The sequence below is a fragment of the Acinonyx jubatus genome, chromosome C1 (genome assembly GCF_027475565.1).
Source record: "Acinonyx jubatus isolate Ajub_Pintada_27869175 chromosome C1, VMU_Ajub_asm_v1.0, whole genome shotgun sequence".
In the NCBI taxonomy this organism is placed as follows: Eukaryota; Metazoa; Chordata; class Mammalia; order Carnivora; family Felidae; genus Acinonyx; species Acinonyx jubatus.
The window spans coordinates 205,197,829-205,215,040 of NC_069381.1; the positions used below are offsets into that span (position 1 = coordinate 205,197,829).

General features: G+C 39.3%; 1 protein-coding gene across 1 annotated transcript in view; it reads left to right on the forward strand.

Moving 5' to 3' along the window:
* Positions 1–17,212, forward strand: part of NYAP2 (neuronal tyrosine-phosphorylated phosphoinositide-3-kinase adaptor 2) — a 266,423-nt gene that overhangs the window by 4,711 nt on the left and 244,500 nt on the right. The window contains exon 3 of the mRNA XM_027049063.2: positions 4,643–4,880. Within this exon, the coding sequence (XP_026904864.1) occupies positions 4,660–4,880 (221 nt within the window). The 5' untranslated portion in view covers positions 4,643–4,659. The remainder of the gene's footprint in view (positions 1–4,642; positions 4,881–17,212) is intronic.

Sequence of the window (17,212 nt, forward strand, 5' to 3'; positions counted from 1 at the left end):
GTAAAGAAATGAATTGGTACTTTCAGCTCTAGGCTCAGCATGGGTGAGGTACAGTGATGGTTTTACACAAAAGAAAATAAAGAAATGGCTAATACAAGACAAAGTTAAATGCTTAATGCTTTAAATATGACCTCAATCTCACCAGTTTAAATCGGTGCATCTAAGCTGAAGAGAGTGAAATTTCAAATTTTAGGAGGTACCACAATACTATACAAAGTAATCTTTGTGAAGGGTGTGGTCTACAGGAAATAAGAAATAAGAGTGAAAGAATACAATAAGGCAGAGCGATTAAAACATCCAGCTGTATTTAAGCTAACATCTAATAAAAGCCAACAGCTTTTGGCTTTTATTAGAATGGCAACGATTTTAAATACAGTAATTCAAAAATGAAACAAAAGGAGGGTTTTCTGAATGCACCACACAGCAGTGGAAGAAAGGCGTAAGGTGAAGTTGTGAAGCTACCTATGATTTGTGTGGGGTTTCTGATCTCAGTCATTTTAGGTGCTTTCCCGGGAGACTCCTAACACAAATTCTCAATGTTCGCCACAACTTCCAAGAAAAAGAACACATATACAACTCTTGCACTATTTGAGTCCACGCCATGCATTCCTGATAAAACCCATCTACCTTGCAGACCAAGAATGTCAACTTTCAACCAATGCTCTAGGGGGAGCTAAAATGTCTAATTTGTTGCAAGCAAAAATGGCCTCAAACACACACTGATCCAAAGGCAAGGGATGACTGGAGAAATGCAGAAGAGCCCTTCAACCTCACTCCCTTTGTTGTCACAAATATACCATGCAATCGTTTGAGATCTAATTAAGAGTCTCTTGCATATTGCAATGGAGCTAAAGGTGCTATCTAAAGGAGAGGGGCCCTTTTGCTTCTTAACTATTGTGTTCCTAAGACGCCAACATGAAGAATTAAGTGCTCACGACAAGCCTTTATGAACTACTTGTACACAGGATTGTTGTTAAAGGGCCAGAGATAAACTTGATTTAATATCCAGCAGCCAAAATGAAGCCAAGTGTTTAGTGGCATGGACCATGCCTTGTTCAACATCTATCTTAGCCATAACTACACATTTCTGAAAGACAAACAGATTTATGACCATACCTGACTGGGTTCTCACTACATAGAAATGGTAGCAGTTGCAGTGAGACAGGCACTTCACGTACAGTTCACTTTTCTCTAGAGAGGCCTCACATTTGTTTAAGGAGGAGTGAATGAATGAGTCTCTGCATTCAGACTTCAGCTGGCTGAGAAACACCGGCTTGGAAGGGTGGAGCCCAAGTGTTTGAGCTTCATGGCTCCTCTGTGACAAAGCCCTTATCTTCTCTTGGTAGGAACTGGGGCGGAATGGATAAATGGTCTGTCTGCATGCCCTTGGTTAGGAAGCGAGTCTATGAAAGCCTTCCATGCCTCCCTTTGCACACCTGTGACTAAGAACTTGAACTGCATTAAACATTCTATTCGTGTATGTTTCAAAGTAAACATGTGTTTATTGAGGAGTTATTACTAAACACCATCTTGGCCACAATTGAGAATTAGGAAAAGGATGTAAGTAGTAATGTTAGTGACTAATAATTTTGCTCACATTTCCTGAACACTCACATGTGCTTTCTAACTGAACGCTTACAGCAACATACCGGAGTTAAGTATATTCCAACCACCATTTTAACCACATGGAAACTAAAGCTTAGAGGAAGCTAAAGCTTCATTAAATGGCATAAAGTCAGAGACCTAGGGGTGCTTGCATTGTGATTTCAGGCCATACCGCCCAAGTCCTCAGTTACACTCTTCAGGACTGCCTAACCGCCCTCTGCCCCTACCCCACATTACAATCTACCTTTTACATGTGGACAAGAGAGCAGGAGAGTGTGATGCTTAAACATTGGTAGGGTCCACGTCCATTTTTTATGGTTATTTTTGAAGCCTAGTTGTTGTTATTGGATAATGTTCTGTGTTCATCCTCAAAACTGGTGACCACACACCATGACAAACTCGTGAAAGCTACCACCTGTGCTTGTCCCACTGACACCGTGTTGCAATTTTTTAATTAATTGTCCTCTTACCCTGCAGTGTGAATGTTTAGAAGGACACAGGTTTGCCTTTATCAGTGCCTCATTCATAACAGGTGCTCAAGAAATACTTGAAGACATGAACGAGCGTAGAATCAAATCCCTCCCTAGAACTAGATGACAAGCATGATTTCATGCATCCAATTATCATTGTCCAGAAATTTTACCAGATTTTGTGGTTTTTATCCTTCAAATTTTCATCTTAACTTTTCAGGTTATACTCTTACTACTTATAGCACAACTTTCCCTAGTATACATACTTGATGGCATTGTTATTTAATGTTGTCTCGGAACAAACATAATTTCAACTCCAGTCAATTTGAAAGACCACATAAAGAGATAATTAAGTTTCAGAAGTACCCAATTAACCTGGTTCATATCTGGAATATATAAACTGTATGGAGAATCTCTGGTGTCCTTTGGGTGGGAGGAAAATTTAAGGGAAGAAACAAAAATTGGGGGGGGGTAATGCTTTTCACAGGGGGGCATGTACAGTTTTGCTCAAGGGCAAAGTGGGAGGGTTCTTCCACCCTGAGGCGTTGCCTCTGGAATCCTTGTGCTGACTTGGCCTGCTTAACTATGGTAGCATTAATTGCCATAAAGTTAGACAGAGTTTTGTTTTCTTTTTTACCCAGGCACACCTAGTGTTGAAGTCCTTGGGAGAAGTGAGTTCCCAATAATGGTAATTCTTCAGCTTTCTGAGAATCCTGTTCCTGTATTTTTTCCTGAAACTTGCAATCATTGGTAGCAGTAATTTCTTATTCTTATGCATGTCTACCCCTTGAGCATCTAAGCTCATGGACTTATAGTACAATACAATTCAATTTTGCTAGACAGTTGAAATTAAAAGACCATTTTATGTGCCAACCCAGTATGGCTCAAAACCAAACCAAATGTAATAAAACTCCACATAACAACAACAACAACAACAACAAAATCATGAGTCAACAAACAACTCATATCCCCTAGTTCCAACAATCTCTTACTGGCTGGAGAATAAATCTTTAAATTCAGAGTAGGAGTCAAATAACAGAAGAATTGACTGGCAGCCGAAACGCTAATAAACTCTGATAAGAAGTAAAGTTTCCATAGCTACCATCCAGGTATGGAACCTGATTATACTTGTAAAAAACTCAAAATGAATATGATTCATAAGGGCAACGGTGAAAGCCTAGGACTTCTACATTAGATAGTTTGGCTGAGATTAAAAAAAACATATCTTCCTGGGGTTTTAAAAGAAAATAAAAGATGTAAACATCATTTATAATTTTAAATGGCCGAAGTTTTTTCTTATTAATAGATTTTGCTTTTGCTTTTTCAATTTGATGCAATGATACCAGTTTCCTATACAACGGTGAATATGCAATTGAGGACAGTAAGCCTTATTAAGCTAGAAGGCTAAAATACTTATCTTGCATGCAATTAATTAAACTTCAGTTCTATTTTTGATTGATTAGAGCACCATTGCTCTATCCCCTGGCTTCATTGATTTCTATAATTCATTGGAATACATCTGCTTCAAAGCATCCTGATTTTCATAGCCTGCTGGTTATCTATCACCTGTCCATACACATACCCACATATGACATTGGCAATCTTTCACCTGTACTTTTATTATGAAGATATTAGCTAACATGACTGTATGCCTATTATTGTTAAACTTTATGTTAAATTCTTTATAACATCACCTCTCTAAATCGTTACATCAGCAAGCGGTAGAAGCTATTACTTCCATCATTTTGGAGGTGGACGGTATATATTGATCTGTTGAAAGTCCTGTGTTTTGTTGTTGTTTTAATTGGATCTTGGTTTTACAGTAATACACTCTATGGTTTGGGTTTTTAAACCTTGACGTAGCAATGATAATTATAGTTGTCACTGCTTGAGTTACCAGATTGGTAAGGATCAATGTGGTCCTGGTGACCGACAATATTTGAGTTCTAGCAGGCAGCCATCAGGAAGCACCATTTTGGAAAGTAATGATGGGTCAAAAAGGGTTTATTTCCAAAATAAATTATAATAGAAATGTGTATTTCCTTGTTTACTGTTATGTTATGCACAAATAGTATAGATTCGTAGATCTTAATTTAAAACTAGAAGGAGAACACACACAATAAAAAAGTCTTTTCCAAATAATGTTATCATCTTATTTGAAATCGAGAAGTCTTTGTAGCAATTAGATAGAAATGAAGCTTGGATCTGATAGATCTTAATGATATAAGAACACATTTTTGAAAAACAAAATCGTGACTTGAAATACATAAACCAAACATTGAACTTGGCACCCTGTATTTGTACCTTCCCGTTACCTTTAAGTGCGAGAGATTTGGCCTTTGATGTTCTAATTTTGTTTCAGGGAATGTTTGCTACTCAGGCAACATTCACTGAATATTTACTTCTAATAGTCTTGGTGGTTCGTAGTTTCTAATGAGACGTTGTCTCCGAATAGATTCTACCATAATCTTTGGAATCTGGGGCTGAGAAGATATTAGGGTGATCAAACAGCACTTTGCTTTTTCTCCTCACCTTTGATAAAGGTAAAATGTGTTCTTATCCTACAGGAAGTGTTCCTTTTTACATGATCCCCTCCAAGATGATGAGTTCTAATCCCGAGGTAGACCCTTTGGACACATTTCTCCAATATATCGAGGACATGGGGATGAAGGCCTATGATGGCTTGGTTATTCAGAATGCATCAGACATTGCTCGAGAGAATGACCGCTTGAGAAATGAAACCAACCTGGCCTACTTGAAGGAGAAGAACGAAAAACGCCGAAGACAAGAAGAAGCAATAAAACGGTAAATATAAATACAAGTATTCTGAGTCTTGCATACACAAGGAGATCCACGAAATCTCACCTGTCTGTGATGTTGTCACCTGGTCAAGGCTGTGATGTTGTCAAGAAGGGGTTTACCCAAGTTAGACTTGATGAGAACAAGTGAAATTGACACCTCAACTATAACATAAACACAATTCATCCGGCTCTCAGTTCTTTCACCGTAGCTAACAAAAGTTATTTACTTTTGTGTTGTGCATGTGGAGGTATAGCTGGGATGGGGAAAGAATTCAGTTTTCTTTTAAAAAAAAATTCATACTAAACAACCCTTGATAAAAGCCCAAGGGAAACACTTAAACACTTCATAGTCAATGTTTGATGAAAATCTCCACCTTTAATGGTCTTTGTTTGTGTTTAATACCTTATAATAGTTCATCTTCTTAGATTATAAAAAGACTTATCAATAATTAGAATTATATGAGCCTCTGAAGGCAGGAGGAACCCTCACTATGTGCTCTCAGTGCAGAGTTTTATGATGATTGCCAGGTGCCCCAGGTTCGTTGATATAAAATGACTTTTATGTTGCAAAACCTACCCCCTACAAGCAAATAAGTGCCAGATTATGGCTTCCACATTGAGGCTAAATGTCCTGGGGCAGAAACCCAAAGTAGGATACACATCCTTTGATTTCCCAAAGAATGTTATAGTGTTTCCAGCATGTGTGTGTGTGTGTGTGTGTGTGTGTGTACCAGGGGTGCAGGTAGAGGCATATTGTGTTATACAAAGTCTTCTTTCTTCAATAAGTTCTATTTACTAAGTACAAAGATTCAGAAGTTAGAAAACTAATCCATGTCAATTAGCTGGATACTAAAAAATAATAGTTAAGCTATTTTAATAGTTGGTGGATGTTTCATCTAATCTGGTATTAATACTTGTACTTAAACTCTCTGTGAACGTTATCACATTAGGGAAAATAAATTATTATTTTAAGATGAACTATTTATGGGGGCACCTGGGTGGCTCAGTCGGTTGAGTCTGACTTCAGCTCGGGTCATGATCTCATGGTTCGTGAGTTTGAGCCTCGTGTCAGGCTCTGTGCTAACACCTCGGAGCCTGGAGCCTTCTTCAGATTCTGTCTCTCCCTCTCTCTCTGCCCCTTCCCCACTCACTCTCTGTTTCTCTTTCCTTCAAAAATAAGTAAACATTAAAAAAAAAGAGATGAACTATTTATGAAGCTAGGTAAGGATGCTCTACTCTAATCATTTAGTGGCAAATACTTTTATGCAAGAGGTTTGAGAGAGAGAGAGAGAGAGAGAGAGAGAGAGAACTGGAAAGAAAAAACAATAAATGTTATGGAGGATTATTTTGGAAGAACGTAATCTTTCCATTTTGAAAATGGACATCTATGCTACTACCATGTATATAAATGTTTGCAAAATGACATACTTGATAAATATTGCCACAGTTGCATATATTTAAGTCAATACTTGTTGGGGACTATGTTATTTTTTATTTCTACCCATTTTAGTTGGTATCACAGATTTCCTTCTATGATATATTAAATGTCCTTTATATAGGACAATTTTTTTCTCCTGGGAATTACTTCTGATGGATTTCTGTATGTTTGTGAGCATTTTACTCTTATGAGAATGAGCTTTCTAAAATTCATAACAAAAAAGGGTGGCCCACTAGACTTCTAAAACAATTTCACCTGTAAAATGAAAAGTTTCCTGATCTTGATATTAAAACTCAATTGTTCATTCTTTTTTATAACCATATAAATAGAATTATTTGCAGAATAGTTTCATTAGATTTTACGGTACTGAAGTGTGCTTATCACTGTATCTGTGTTTCATCAACAACCTTTAGAAGAGTTCTAGCTAAAGATATTAAGACAGAAGATGTTTAATTTTTAAGTAGCTTACTGGTAAGTGTTCAAAGAGATGTAACCAACGACTCCAGAGAACTCTGAAGTCAAAGGGATGGGAACAGGGTTTTGGTAGGTGGCAACATAGCAAAATTCTGTCATTGCATAATAAGTGAGGCTGAGGAAATTCAGTTATTTGCAATTTGAGTTGGTCTCTGCTAGATTAATAAGTCAATATTTTCTAGTATCAAGTTAGAAAGCACATAAGTATAGAGAGTTTAGATCATACATTGAATTGAAAAAAAAAAGTCCCCAATGATCTGGACACCTTTATTTCCACATAATGCTCTCAGCATAAGATAAAACTTTAGCCTAGCTCTGTTTGCGAATAGAGCAAAGAACAGGAGTAAGTTATCAATCATGTTGTGTTTAGTTGGTGTTATTCACAGAATTACAAAGATTTGTGATTTGTCAGTTTGACCCAATAAGGTGGGATTTTGGATATCACTCCATTTAGAATTTCTCCCTAAATGTGGGCAGATAGAGCGGGAGAATAAACCAACTTTGTAGGCATGAGAATGGCCAACTGGAGGTAAACAAACCTACAGGCACTAACAAAACAGGCTTATGTTCAAGTTGAATTCTGACCACCCCCTGAAATAAGGCATATTCCTTGTCATAAGGAATAACACTGATTCAGGACATCTCACACCTGAGGTCAAGGTGATAGAAGGCAAAGGGCAAAAATGAATGCAATATGCAACACGGTTGCTGATGTCCAAGCTACAATGTAAGTTTCATGAGAAGAATCATTCTATTTTTCTATACAGGTCTTACAACAGGATCTAATGTAAATGCATTGTTCAATAAACCTTTACTGCTAAATGTATTAGTTGATTAGAGAAATATGTGTTGAAATTTTACTAATTGTCAGGCAATGTTCAAGACTTTGATGAGATGGCAACGAACAGAACAAAGTTTCTGATTATAAGGAAGCTACATTCTGAGGAAAGCGTGAATAGGAGACAGCACTAAACATATAAGTGTACATAAATAGGGGCGCCTGGGTGGCTCAGTCGGTTAAGCGTCCGACTTCAGCTCTGGTCATGATCTCACAGTTTGTGAGTTCGAGCCCCACGTCAGGCTGTGTACTGACAGCTCAGAGCCTGGAGCCTGCTTCAGATTCTGTGTCTCCTTCTCTCTCTGCCCCTCTCCTGCTTGCGCTCTGTCTCTGTCTCTCAACAATGAATAAACGTTAAAAAAAACTTTTTTAAATTTAACGGTGGCATAAAATTATCAAATTATGGCACCATCAAAATTTTCTAATTGCTGTGATGTAGTAGTTGAGTAAGAGAAAAAACACCGAAGATGGCTTTCCATTTGTTTTGCTATTGTTTTGTGTGTGCGCGTGTGCTTGTGTGTGTGTTTTTCTTTGTCTTTTGCCTGAAACATGAGAAAAATGATGTTTTCATTTAACGAAATGGCAAAGACTAGAGAAGAAGTTTGAGTTAACTGTTAGAGGAATAAAAGATCATCTTTGGTGCCCCAGTTTTGTGAGCCTTTTTGGATGTCCAAGTGGAGAATGCTGGATAGGCAGTTGATCCAGGATTTATGGTAAGATCAAAGCTAAAGACACAAATATGAGGGTCCTCGTAGTCTATAGAGTTGAAAGCATGAGCCTGGTTGAGTATACCTAGAATCTAAAATTAGAGAGGGAGGGGTGCCTGGGTGGCTCAGTTGGTTAAGCGTCCAACTCTTGGTTTCAGCTCAGGTCATGATCTCACAGTTCATGGGTTTGAGCCCCATATTGGGCTCTGCGTTGACAGCGTGGAGCCTGCTTGGGATTCTCTCTCTCTCTCTCTCTCTCTCTCTCTCTCTCTCTCTCTCTCCCTCTCTGAACCCCTCCCCTGCTCTCTCTCTCTCCTCTATCAAGATAAATAAATAAACTTAAAATTTTTTTAAATAAAAATAAGAATAGAGAGAGATGGGAGAAGCACCCAGGACTGTTCCCTGGTATGCCTGTCTGCCTCCATGGTAGGGACAGTAGATGAATCCAGGAAGAACAGCCGTGAGAGAGGGGGAGAACCATGTAGGAGGGCGATGTCTTGGAGTGAAGTGACAGAAGTGATCAAAGAAGAGAGACTTTTGGGTGCCTGGGTGGCTCAGTTGGTTAAGCATTTGACTCTTGAAATCAGCTCAGGTCTTGATCTCAGGGTGATGAGCTCAAGCCCTGTATTGGGCTCTGTGCTGGGCATAGGGCCTACTTGAAGGAGAAGAAGAAGAAGAGGAAGAAGAAGAAGAAGAAGAAGAAGAAGAAGAAGAAGAAGAAGAAGCAGCAGCAAGAGAAGAAGAAGGAGAAGGAGGAGATTTTACTGATGGATCAACTATGTTGAAACCTGAGAATTGAAGCCCCTTACCACACTGGTGTTGTTGACAAGAACAGTTTTGGTGAAGGGCTGGGACAAAACCTCATGAGAGATAGGAAGAATGGAACAAAAGCAGAATATAGAGAACTATTTTGAGGGTTTTGAGGCTAAAGAGATTACAAAATACAGTGAGTAATTGTAGTGGGAGGTGGGGGTCTATGGTACTTCGTGTTTCTTTTTCTTTTCCTTTAAGAAGAGAGAAAACTAGCTTATTTAAAATGCTGATATGAACGATTACAATAGAAAGGGAAATGTTAATGGCTTAGACACAGGAAGGAAAAATGACTGTGATTATGTCCTTGAGTAGGTGGGAAGGGTTGGGATGTAAGTCATCTTGGGAAAAAGAACAGACTGCTCAGCCATCGTAGGAGAAGGGATGGCCCAGGGTACAGATGGCTGAATGAGCCTGAATGAATGACTAATTCTGCAACACAAGGCCCTGGACCCAGTTCATCCTATCCCAACACCATTGTGTTACTTCCACAATTTCCACAGCTGTTCGCGTGGTACGATTTGAAGAGGTTCTGGAATCCTGATTTAAAGTATGAATATCTTTGGGAAGAAGAAAACACTAGCAAAGCCTCCTAAATCACTGAGACTTTTGATGTCTTTCTTTTCCCAAAGCATGGCCCATGTACAACAGGGGGACACAGAAGTCTCTGGATGTTGTTGGGGGATGGGGTCTGAGAGAGAAATGTCAAAGCAGTCAAACACATGGTGACTGGACAAAAGGAGGAGACCAAAGGCCTCCACGTGACTGTGCCAGGGCTGTCTGTGGGTATCTTACGTTAGCCCATCTCAGTATCCATTATAATATCCAAATGCAACTTGATTTTGCTTATATAGCAACCAGTATTTTGCAATCCTGACAATTTTTTTTTTATTTAAATAATTTTTTAAAGGTTTATTTAGTTTTGAGAGAGAGCACAAGTGGGGAGGGGGCAGAGAGAGAGGGAGACACAGAACCAGAAGAAGGCTCCAGGTTCCGAACTGTCAGTTCAGGACCTGATGTGGGGCTTGAATTCACAAACCGTGAGATCATGACCTGAACCGAAGTCCAACACTCAACCCCCTGAGCCACCCAGGTGCTCTGAGATTCTGACAATTTAAAATATAATAATCTTTTATTTTCTTCTTATAATACATTTTTGGAATTACTTCAACTTTCTTAATAGAAAATACATGTTTCATATTTTTGAAAACTCCGTGGCAAGATTCTGGTCACACAAGCATGCTGGGGTTTCAGCGTTGGCAACGGAGGCAGAATACTCACATCTATCTTTAACACACATTTTAATATTTTTAACATGTAATTTAGCCCAACTGTAAAGAAAACTCTACATGACATTAATGAACACAGTTTAATCAATTAAAATTCTTTAACATGTCTGCTGAATGCCTTCTTAAATATATGCAATGGTTTAATACATGAGATCGAAAGGCTGAAAATCTAAAGATGGGGCATGTTTGACCTTGAAAAGGCATTGATGATAATTCTCTGTGAAATATGCCAGTTGCAATTTCAGAAATGTGCAGACTGCCAAGGATTGCTTAAAAAATGGAAATAGGATTTCATATGATTGACCTTCTGGATCACATATGTGCCGAAATGCCTTTTGTGTTGAAGCTGGGAGGCTTAAAACACTGAGCTCTTAGAAAAAGAATCTCCTCACCCCTTTCTCAGTGTTGCACATCATTTAGGCTCTCTGAGCCCAATGCCATATATATATTTTTAGTTTTATTTATTCATTTTGAAAGAGAGAGAGTATGTGAATATGAACAGGGGAGGGGCAGAGAGAGAGAGGAAGAGAGAGAATCCCAGGCAGGTTCTGCATTGTCAGCACAGAGCCCGATGCAGGGCTCGATCTCACAAACTCTGAGATCATGACCTGAGCTGAAATCACGAGTCAGATGCTTAACCGACTGAGACACCCAGGTGCCCCCCCAATTCCATATTTTTAAACTAACTCGAGCCCCTTGTCACTACTAACTTTCTTGTACCTTCACTGCCATTTCTCACATGGGCTTTTACTGTCAAGGCTTTTGGGTGAAAACTTCTAAATAAATAAAAAGTGATATTTTCAGTGCTTCCTTTAACAGCCCCGAATAACATTTGATGAGAAAGAAAGGGAGAGAATGACTTAAAGGAGAAAAGTGCATGGAGAATGAAAAAAAATGATTTCAGTGGCTCATCATTTCTGCTATTTTAAATCCTAATGGTTTTGTTCAGGCACTGTTAAATGAGACTTACTTTTTATTAAAAAGCCTGGAAGGAAACAAACACTCAAAACCTATAGCTTCAGATGAGTGAGCTCACTTGAGGTGGGTTATAAAACTCCCGAAAAGGGATGTTTAAGAGACAGGGATGAAGTTATGTTGGACTACTGATGCAGCACAGGATACAGACATTAAGAAGGAAGCAACTTAGGGGCGCCTGGGTGGCTCAGTCGGTTAAGCGTCCAACTTTGGCTCAGGTCATGATCTCACAGTCCGTGAGTTCGAGCCTCATGGGCTCTGTGGTGCCAGCTCAAAGACTGGAGCCTGCTTCGGATTCTGTGTCTCCCCCTCTCTCTGCCCCACCCCCACTTGCCCTCACTCTCTCTCTCCCTCTCAAAAATACATAAACATTAAAAAAATAAAAAAAAAAAGGAGGCAACTGACCAAGAACAGAATGTGGCCACAGACGACTTGTGAGGCTGTACCTGTGTGCACCTGTGAACATAAGACCTGTTTTAGAGGTTCGCTGTGTATAAGTAACACCTTGTTTCGGACATCAGGTAAGGCTATCCATTGAGGAGGAGGGACAGTCAAAATGAGTATCTGGTGTACCAAAAGTACATTGAGATTTGAAGCTTCCTTTTAAGTGAATTTGTCCTTCTGGATTATGGAACTTGTCCCTACACTGTCTCATTTGACTATTAGCCACAGTCTTTTGAAAACAATATCGGAAATATCCCTTCAGTTAAAAAAAATGTTACCACTACATGTTTTTCTGAGTATGTTTTCTACTATAGGAAGGGGTTGGATTTTTTTTTTCCTAATGAAACAAATGTTACATTAGTGAAATTCTCCCAAACATTGCAAGTCTGGAAGACAGCTCTCAACTAGAGGAAAGTGGTTCTGTCACAAAGGACTACTTAGGCTGATTAGGAACATCTCTGTTCCCTGTGGATGCCCTCAAGGGATCTATATGAGGCTATATTTCCTCTTTAAAAGTGACAGTCAGAAATGGAATTAGATTACTTATGGCTCCTTAAAAAAATACATGCAATTCTACATTAGTATGTATACTTGGAAGCTATTTATATTTGAAGGTTTCAGTATTTCTGTTAGCCAGAGAGAAACAAAGAACAGCTAAAGATCCTTTAGACCATAGAGGGGAAAAAAAAGTAAAAATAAAAATGAAGAAAAGATTGGCTTTTCTTTTTCAAAAACATTGTTCCCTAAAAAGCAAATTGTTCTAATACCAAAGTTTTGAATTGGTAAATATTTTAAATAATGACCCAAAGACACAATTACACAGAGAACTCTTAAGAGAGGAATGTTAACAGCTACATAAATCCTCTTTAGATAGTTATGGCTTCTCTGAAATCATACTCATGATTTGTGGCTGAAGACTTTATGGAAAGAGAGAGCATTTACTGACGTGCATTTTAGCCAGCGATCTCTCTATCCAGTGCCTCATGAATACCCACTTTGGTCACGAATAAAGAATCTCATTGGGTTTGCTTTAATTGGGGCGTGTAGAAAAACGAAATGCCGTATTTGTGTATCAAAACAGATGTGGAAACACCTTTGCTCAGGTGAGTGAGGACAGTGAAATGAACCAGGCTTCGGAAACATAACTGTGTCAACTTTCAAAAATACTCCACAGCTAGTCTTAAAATCTTTAGAAATCCTCTATAGTTGGTAGAGAAATAGTCTACAATTAGCTAAAGCTGCTATGCTTGGAGCCTAGGAAGCAAACTCAAAAAGCCCTCAGCCAAAATCCTATCTAGAATGAAACTCAAATCTGCAGCATGTCAGGGTTTTGCTGGAATGAATCAGCTGATCTGATCTGATGTGAATTTCTGACCTAATTTTGCTGTAGGACTCCGTGCTCAGGCAGAGAAAACAAGGTTAATGTGTTGATAAGGGGGTGAGATTAAACAGGCAGACAGTGTCTTAATAACCCTCTCTCTAATTTCAGCTTCCTCTTGTGTTTGTGATTAATTCCAATCACTTTTCTACTAATCATTTCAGGGGACCTCAAGCTGCTTTGCTTGTTTTTAGGTTAAAATTATGCAGCCAGATTTTCTTTTCTCTTTTTCCGAAGATAAACAAGATGTCCAGGTCTGGAAGTCATTTTGGTTACGACGCCAAATGTATGGGGAAGTTTCTATTTGGAGAGCCATACAATTAGAAGACAGAATTCAATAATTCACCTTGTCCTTCCCTCACTGATTGCTTTTTATTGAGCCAGAAGCCAAATCTACAAGGGCTGATCCTAAATAAATTGATTTATTGAAAGTGTTCCACTTTTTTTTCTCAGTGCTGGGGGGGAAGTTAATATTAATGAGCATATATCCAGGGACACCACTTATGCTCATGAATATTAGCTTTCCCTGCTTAGCCTAAGGACCTCACATTGGTCCATTCTGGCCATTGTGCCTATTCATTTTGCAAGTCAAAGTGGTGTCTTCCATTGTCAGGAAGGGTCACCACAGTCCTGAGATGATTAAGGCAAACGCTAGCATTCATCTATTTACAACATACACTGCATCGATATTGGTAATAAGGGTGATTTTAGGTTTTTCTGCCAAGACAGATTAGGAGCCATATGGAGAGGGGGCCCTTTATGGCTCATTTAAGATAAACTTCCTTCTCTTTCTCACATACCTTCTTGGGAGCTATTTTTACTTGTGGTTATTTCGACTTTCATTATATTCTGGACCAAGCACTGACTTTACCTTTTAGAGATCTCAGTGTCTGTTCCATATCTGAAATAAATACACAGATGTTGGCAAGAGGAGGGGCTTTCAGAATATAACCCCATCTGGACCAGTCGGTCAGCATGACGATTAAGCTCTTCTAATGCTGAGGAAATTGCAGCAAAGAGTAGACCTCCCAAACCTCCAAAATTATGGCATCCTGAGTGATTGAAAAGAAACCCATTGGAAAACCTAAGGTAATTTTTCTTTTAGAAGTAGTGTTAAATATTTAGAGATGGTTATAGATTAATTAGGCAACAGCTTTCAGCCCAGGGCTGTTTTTTATACTCTTCAGGCTCTCGGAGGATATTCTCAATCTTTAACTAAACATGGCCTTTGTAAAATGTTCAAAAACCCAGATAAGGGAAAGGAATTATGAGTCAGAGGATTTTTTAGCTACTAAAAATGCAATATGGCATAGAGAACCTGTCTAATGTAGCAAATGAAACTGCTAGAGATTGCACATGCTAATAAAATAGCTCCAAGGCTCTGTCCAACGTGGACTTAGCCTGAAAGAAACGTCATCATTATAAATTTATAGATCACCTTGAAATTAAGTTTAATCATGAATTGATGGAAGGAAAATCAAGCCCCCTCCCAAGATGAATCTTTGCTCAAGCCACATGCCACTACTTAAAAAGTGTTTTCAATAACACTCATATTTGGAGATGCATGACAATATTCATGTCCATACTACAATGTGAATATTACTAGCTTGCCAGGAAGCAGAGGAAAAAAAAGACACAAACTTTTTTTGTTTTTTTTAGGAAAGCACTTTCAGTAAGTTATACAAGGAAGATGCTTTAAAAATAAAAAGACCAGCATTTAAACTCCATTATTTTAATTAGCAAAATGCATTTTAGTCTTTGATTCAAGGCTAAGTATACCACTCAGCCTAACCTGATGTTTGAATAAGAAATGAAGTTGTTCAGCAATGAAGAACGTTACTAAGGAGACGTTTTAATATCCTATTAGGCTGATGTTTATGTGTGTTTCCTCGCTATTTTGTTTCTGTATGAAATGTTTCAGTGAGCATTTAGTGAACATCTATTTCACGGCAGGGGTTGTTCTAGGGGCTTGGGATAAAGCAGCAAACAAAATAGTAAAACTGTTTGTCTTTGTGGGATTTACAATCTCAGGGGAGTGGGATGAGGGAGACAGACAATAAGCAAGTAAAGTATAGAGTAAGTTAAAATGGGATGAGTTGTATGAAGAAAACTAAATCAGAGCATCGGAGCTCAGAGGTATGGGGAGAAGGCAATCTTACATAGATCGGTCAGGGAAAAGCTCACTGAGCATGTCACATTTGAGCGGAAAAAGCTGCACCGATCTCCAGGGTGACACGTTTTTGGGATTAAGAAACCTCCAGAGAAGCTATCCTAGGTGGGCGCCTGTCTGGTACATTTGAGGAACCTACCAGAGGTCAGTGTGACCAGAATGGGGCAAATGAGGAATGGGGTTGGATCATGACAGGACACTGTCGGGACTTTGGCTTTGACTCATGAGATGAGATGGGAAATCGTAGAGTTTTGAGACGCAGAATATGCCACATCTGACTGCTATGATTAAATGGAAGGTCATGCCGCCTGCTCTGTGGAGAAGCAGGGCTAGAAGCACCAACATCAGTTGGGAGGCTATAAAAACAATTGTGAGGAGGGAAAATGCTGGTGCGGACCTGAGTCCGTGGACAGGGGGAGGTGTGGGGGAAGTCGAGATACATTTTTGAAGGTAGAGTTGATGGAAGTTGGTGACAGATTCAATATGGAGTTGAGACCAAGGTAAAATCCTGGCATTTTCATTCACTAGGATGGAAGGACAGCAGGCAGAGGGTTTCGGTGAGAAAGATTTTGAATATATGAAGTTTGATATGTTTATTAGCCTACCAATGATTTGTTGATGTTTGTGGGTTTTTTGTTTTTTTGTTTTTGTTTTTGGAAACGTTTATGTATTTTGAGAGAGAGAGAGCCAGCTGAGAGCATATGCACAGGGGAGGGGGGGGGAGAGAGAGAGGGAGAGAGAGAATCCTAGCACAGAGCCTGACATGGGGCTCAATCCCACAGACCGTGAGATCATGACCTGTGCAGAAACCAAGAGTTGGACTCTTAACCTACTGAGCCACCCACGCTCCTCCAACTGTTAATTTTGGTAAGAATTGATGTCTCAGTTTTGATCGTTTGTAGGCGGGAGACTGAATCATTTTAGAGAAATTTGAAACACTTTTATAAAACTCTCCAAGTTACACAGACACATGCACATTTAAGTCTGAGGACAGATTTTTTTTTTTAAGTGTTTATTCAGAGGAGAGCGAGCTTTGTAGGTTAATCACAGCGAATGAACAATTGCCTGGAGGTCTCTCCATTGTGCAGAGTTAGTGGAGTTAGTAATCTTGATTCTGAGAGCCACATGATCCATATTCTCACACCCCTCCAGTTTAGGGCAGAAATAAAAGCCTGGTCCTGTAATCTGAGACGTGAGATAAAAGGCAGGTAGGTGTAGACCCGCCAAAAACCTGACATTTCTGAAAAGAAAAAAAATGCTTCGACAATGGGTTGATTCAGTTATTAGTGCTGGTCATGTTCATTTCCGACCTTTTTACAATGATGGAGACGTAGATAATCAGATTGTTAATTGATGGGCATTGGGCACCTTTTCTGTTCTTAGGTATGACAATAAACCAGTAGATGATTAACCCATTGTAAACAGAAGATTTGGACCAACAGTGTGCGTGGGTGTAAGGAAACACAATCACGTAGTGGGAAAATCCTAGCACCTAGACAAAGGTGAGATGAGTAACTTGTTTTCTAGCTTTAGCGAGACCCATTAAAACTTCTCTTGATTATTTTTTTAAAAGTTTTATGTATTTTTGAGAGAGAGAGAGAGAATGGGAGAGAGACAGACAGAGTGCGAGTGGGGGAGGGGCTGAGAGAGAGGGAGACAATCCGAAGCAGGCTCCAGGTTCTGACTTGTCAGCACAGAGTCCGACGCGGGGCTCGAACTCATAAACCAGGAGATCACGACCTGAGCCGAAGTCGGACACCTAACTGACAGAGCCACCCAAGTGCTCCAAAAAGTCCTTTAATCTCTAAAGTTA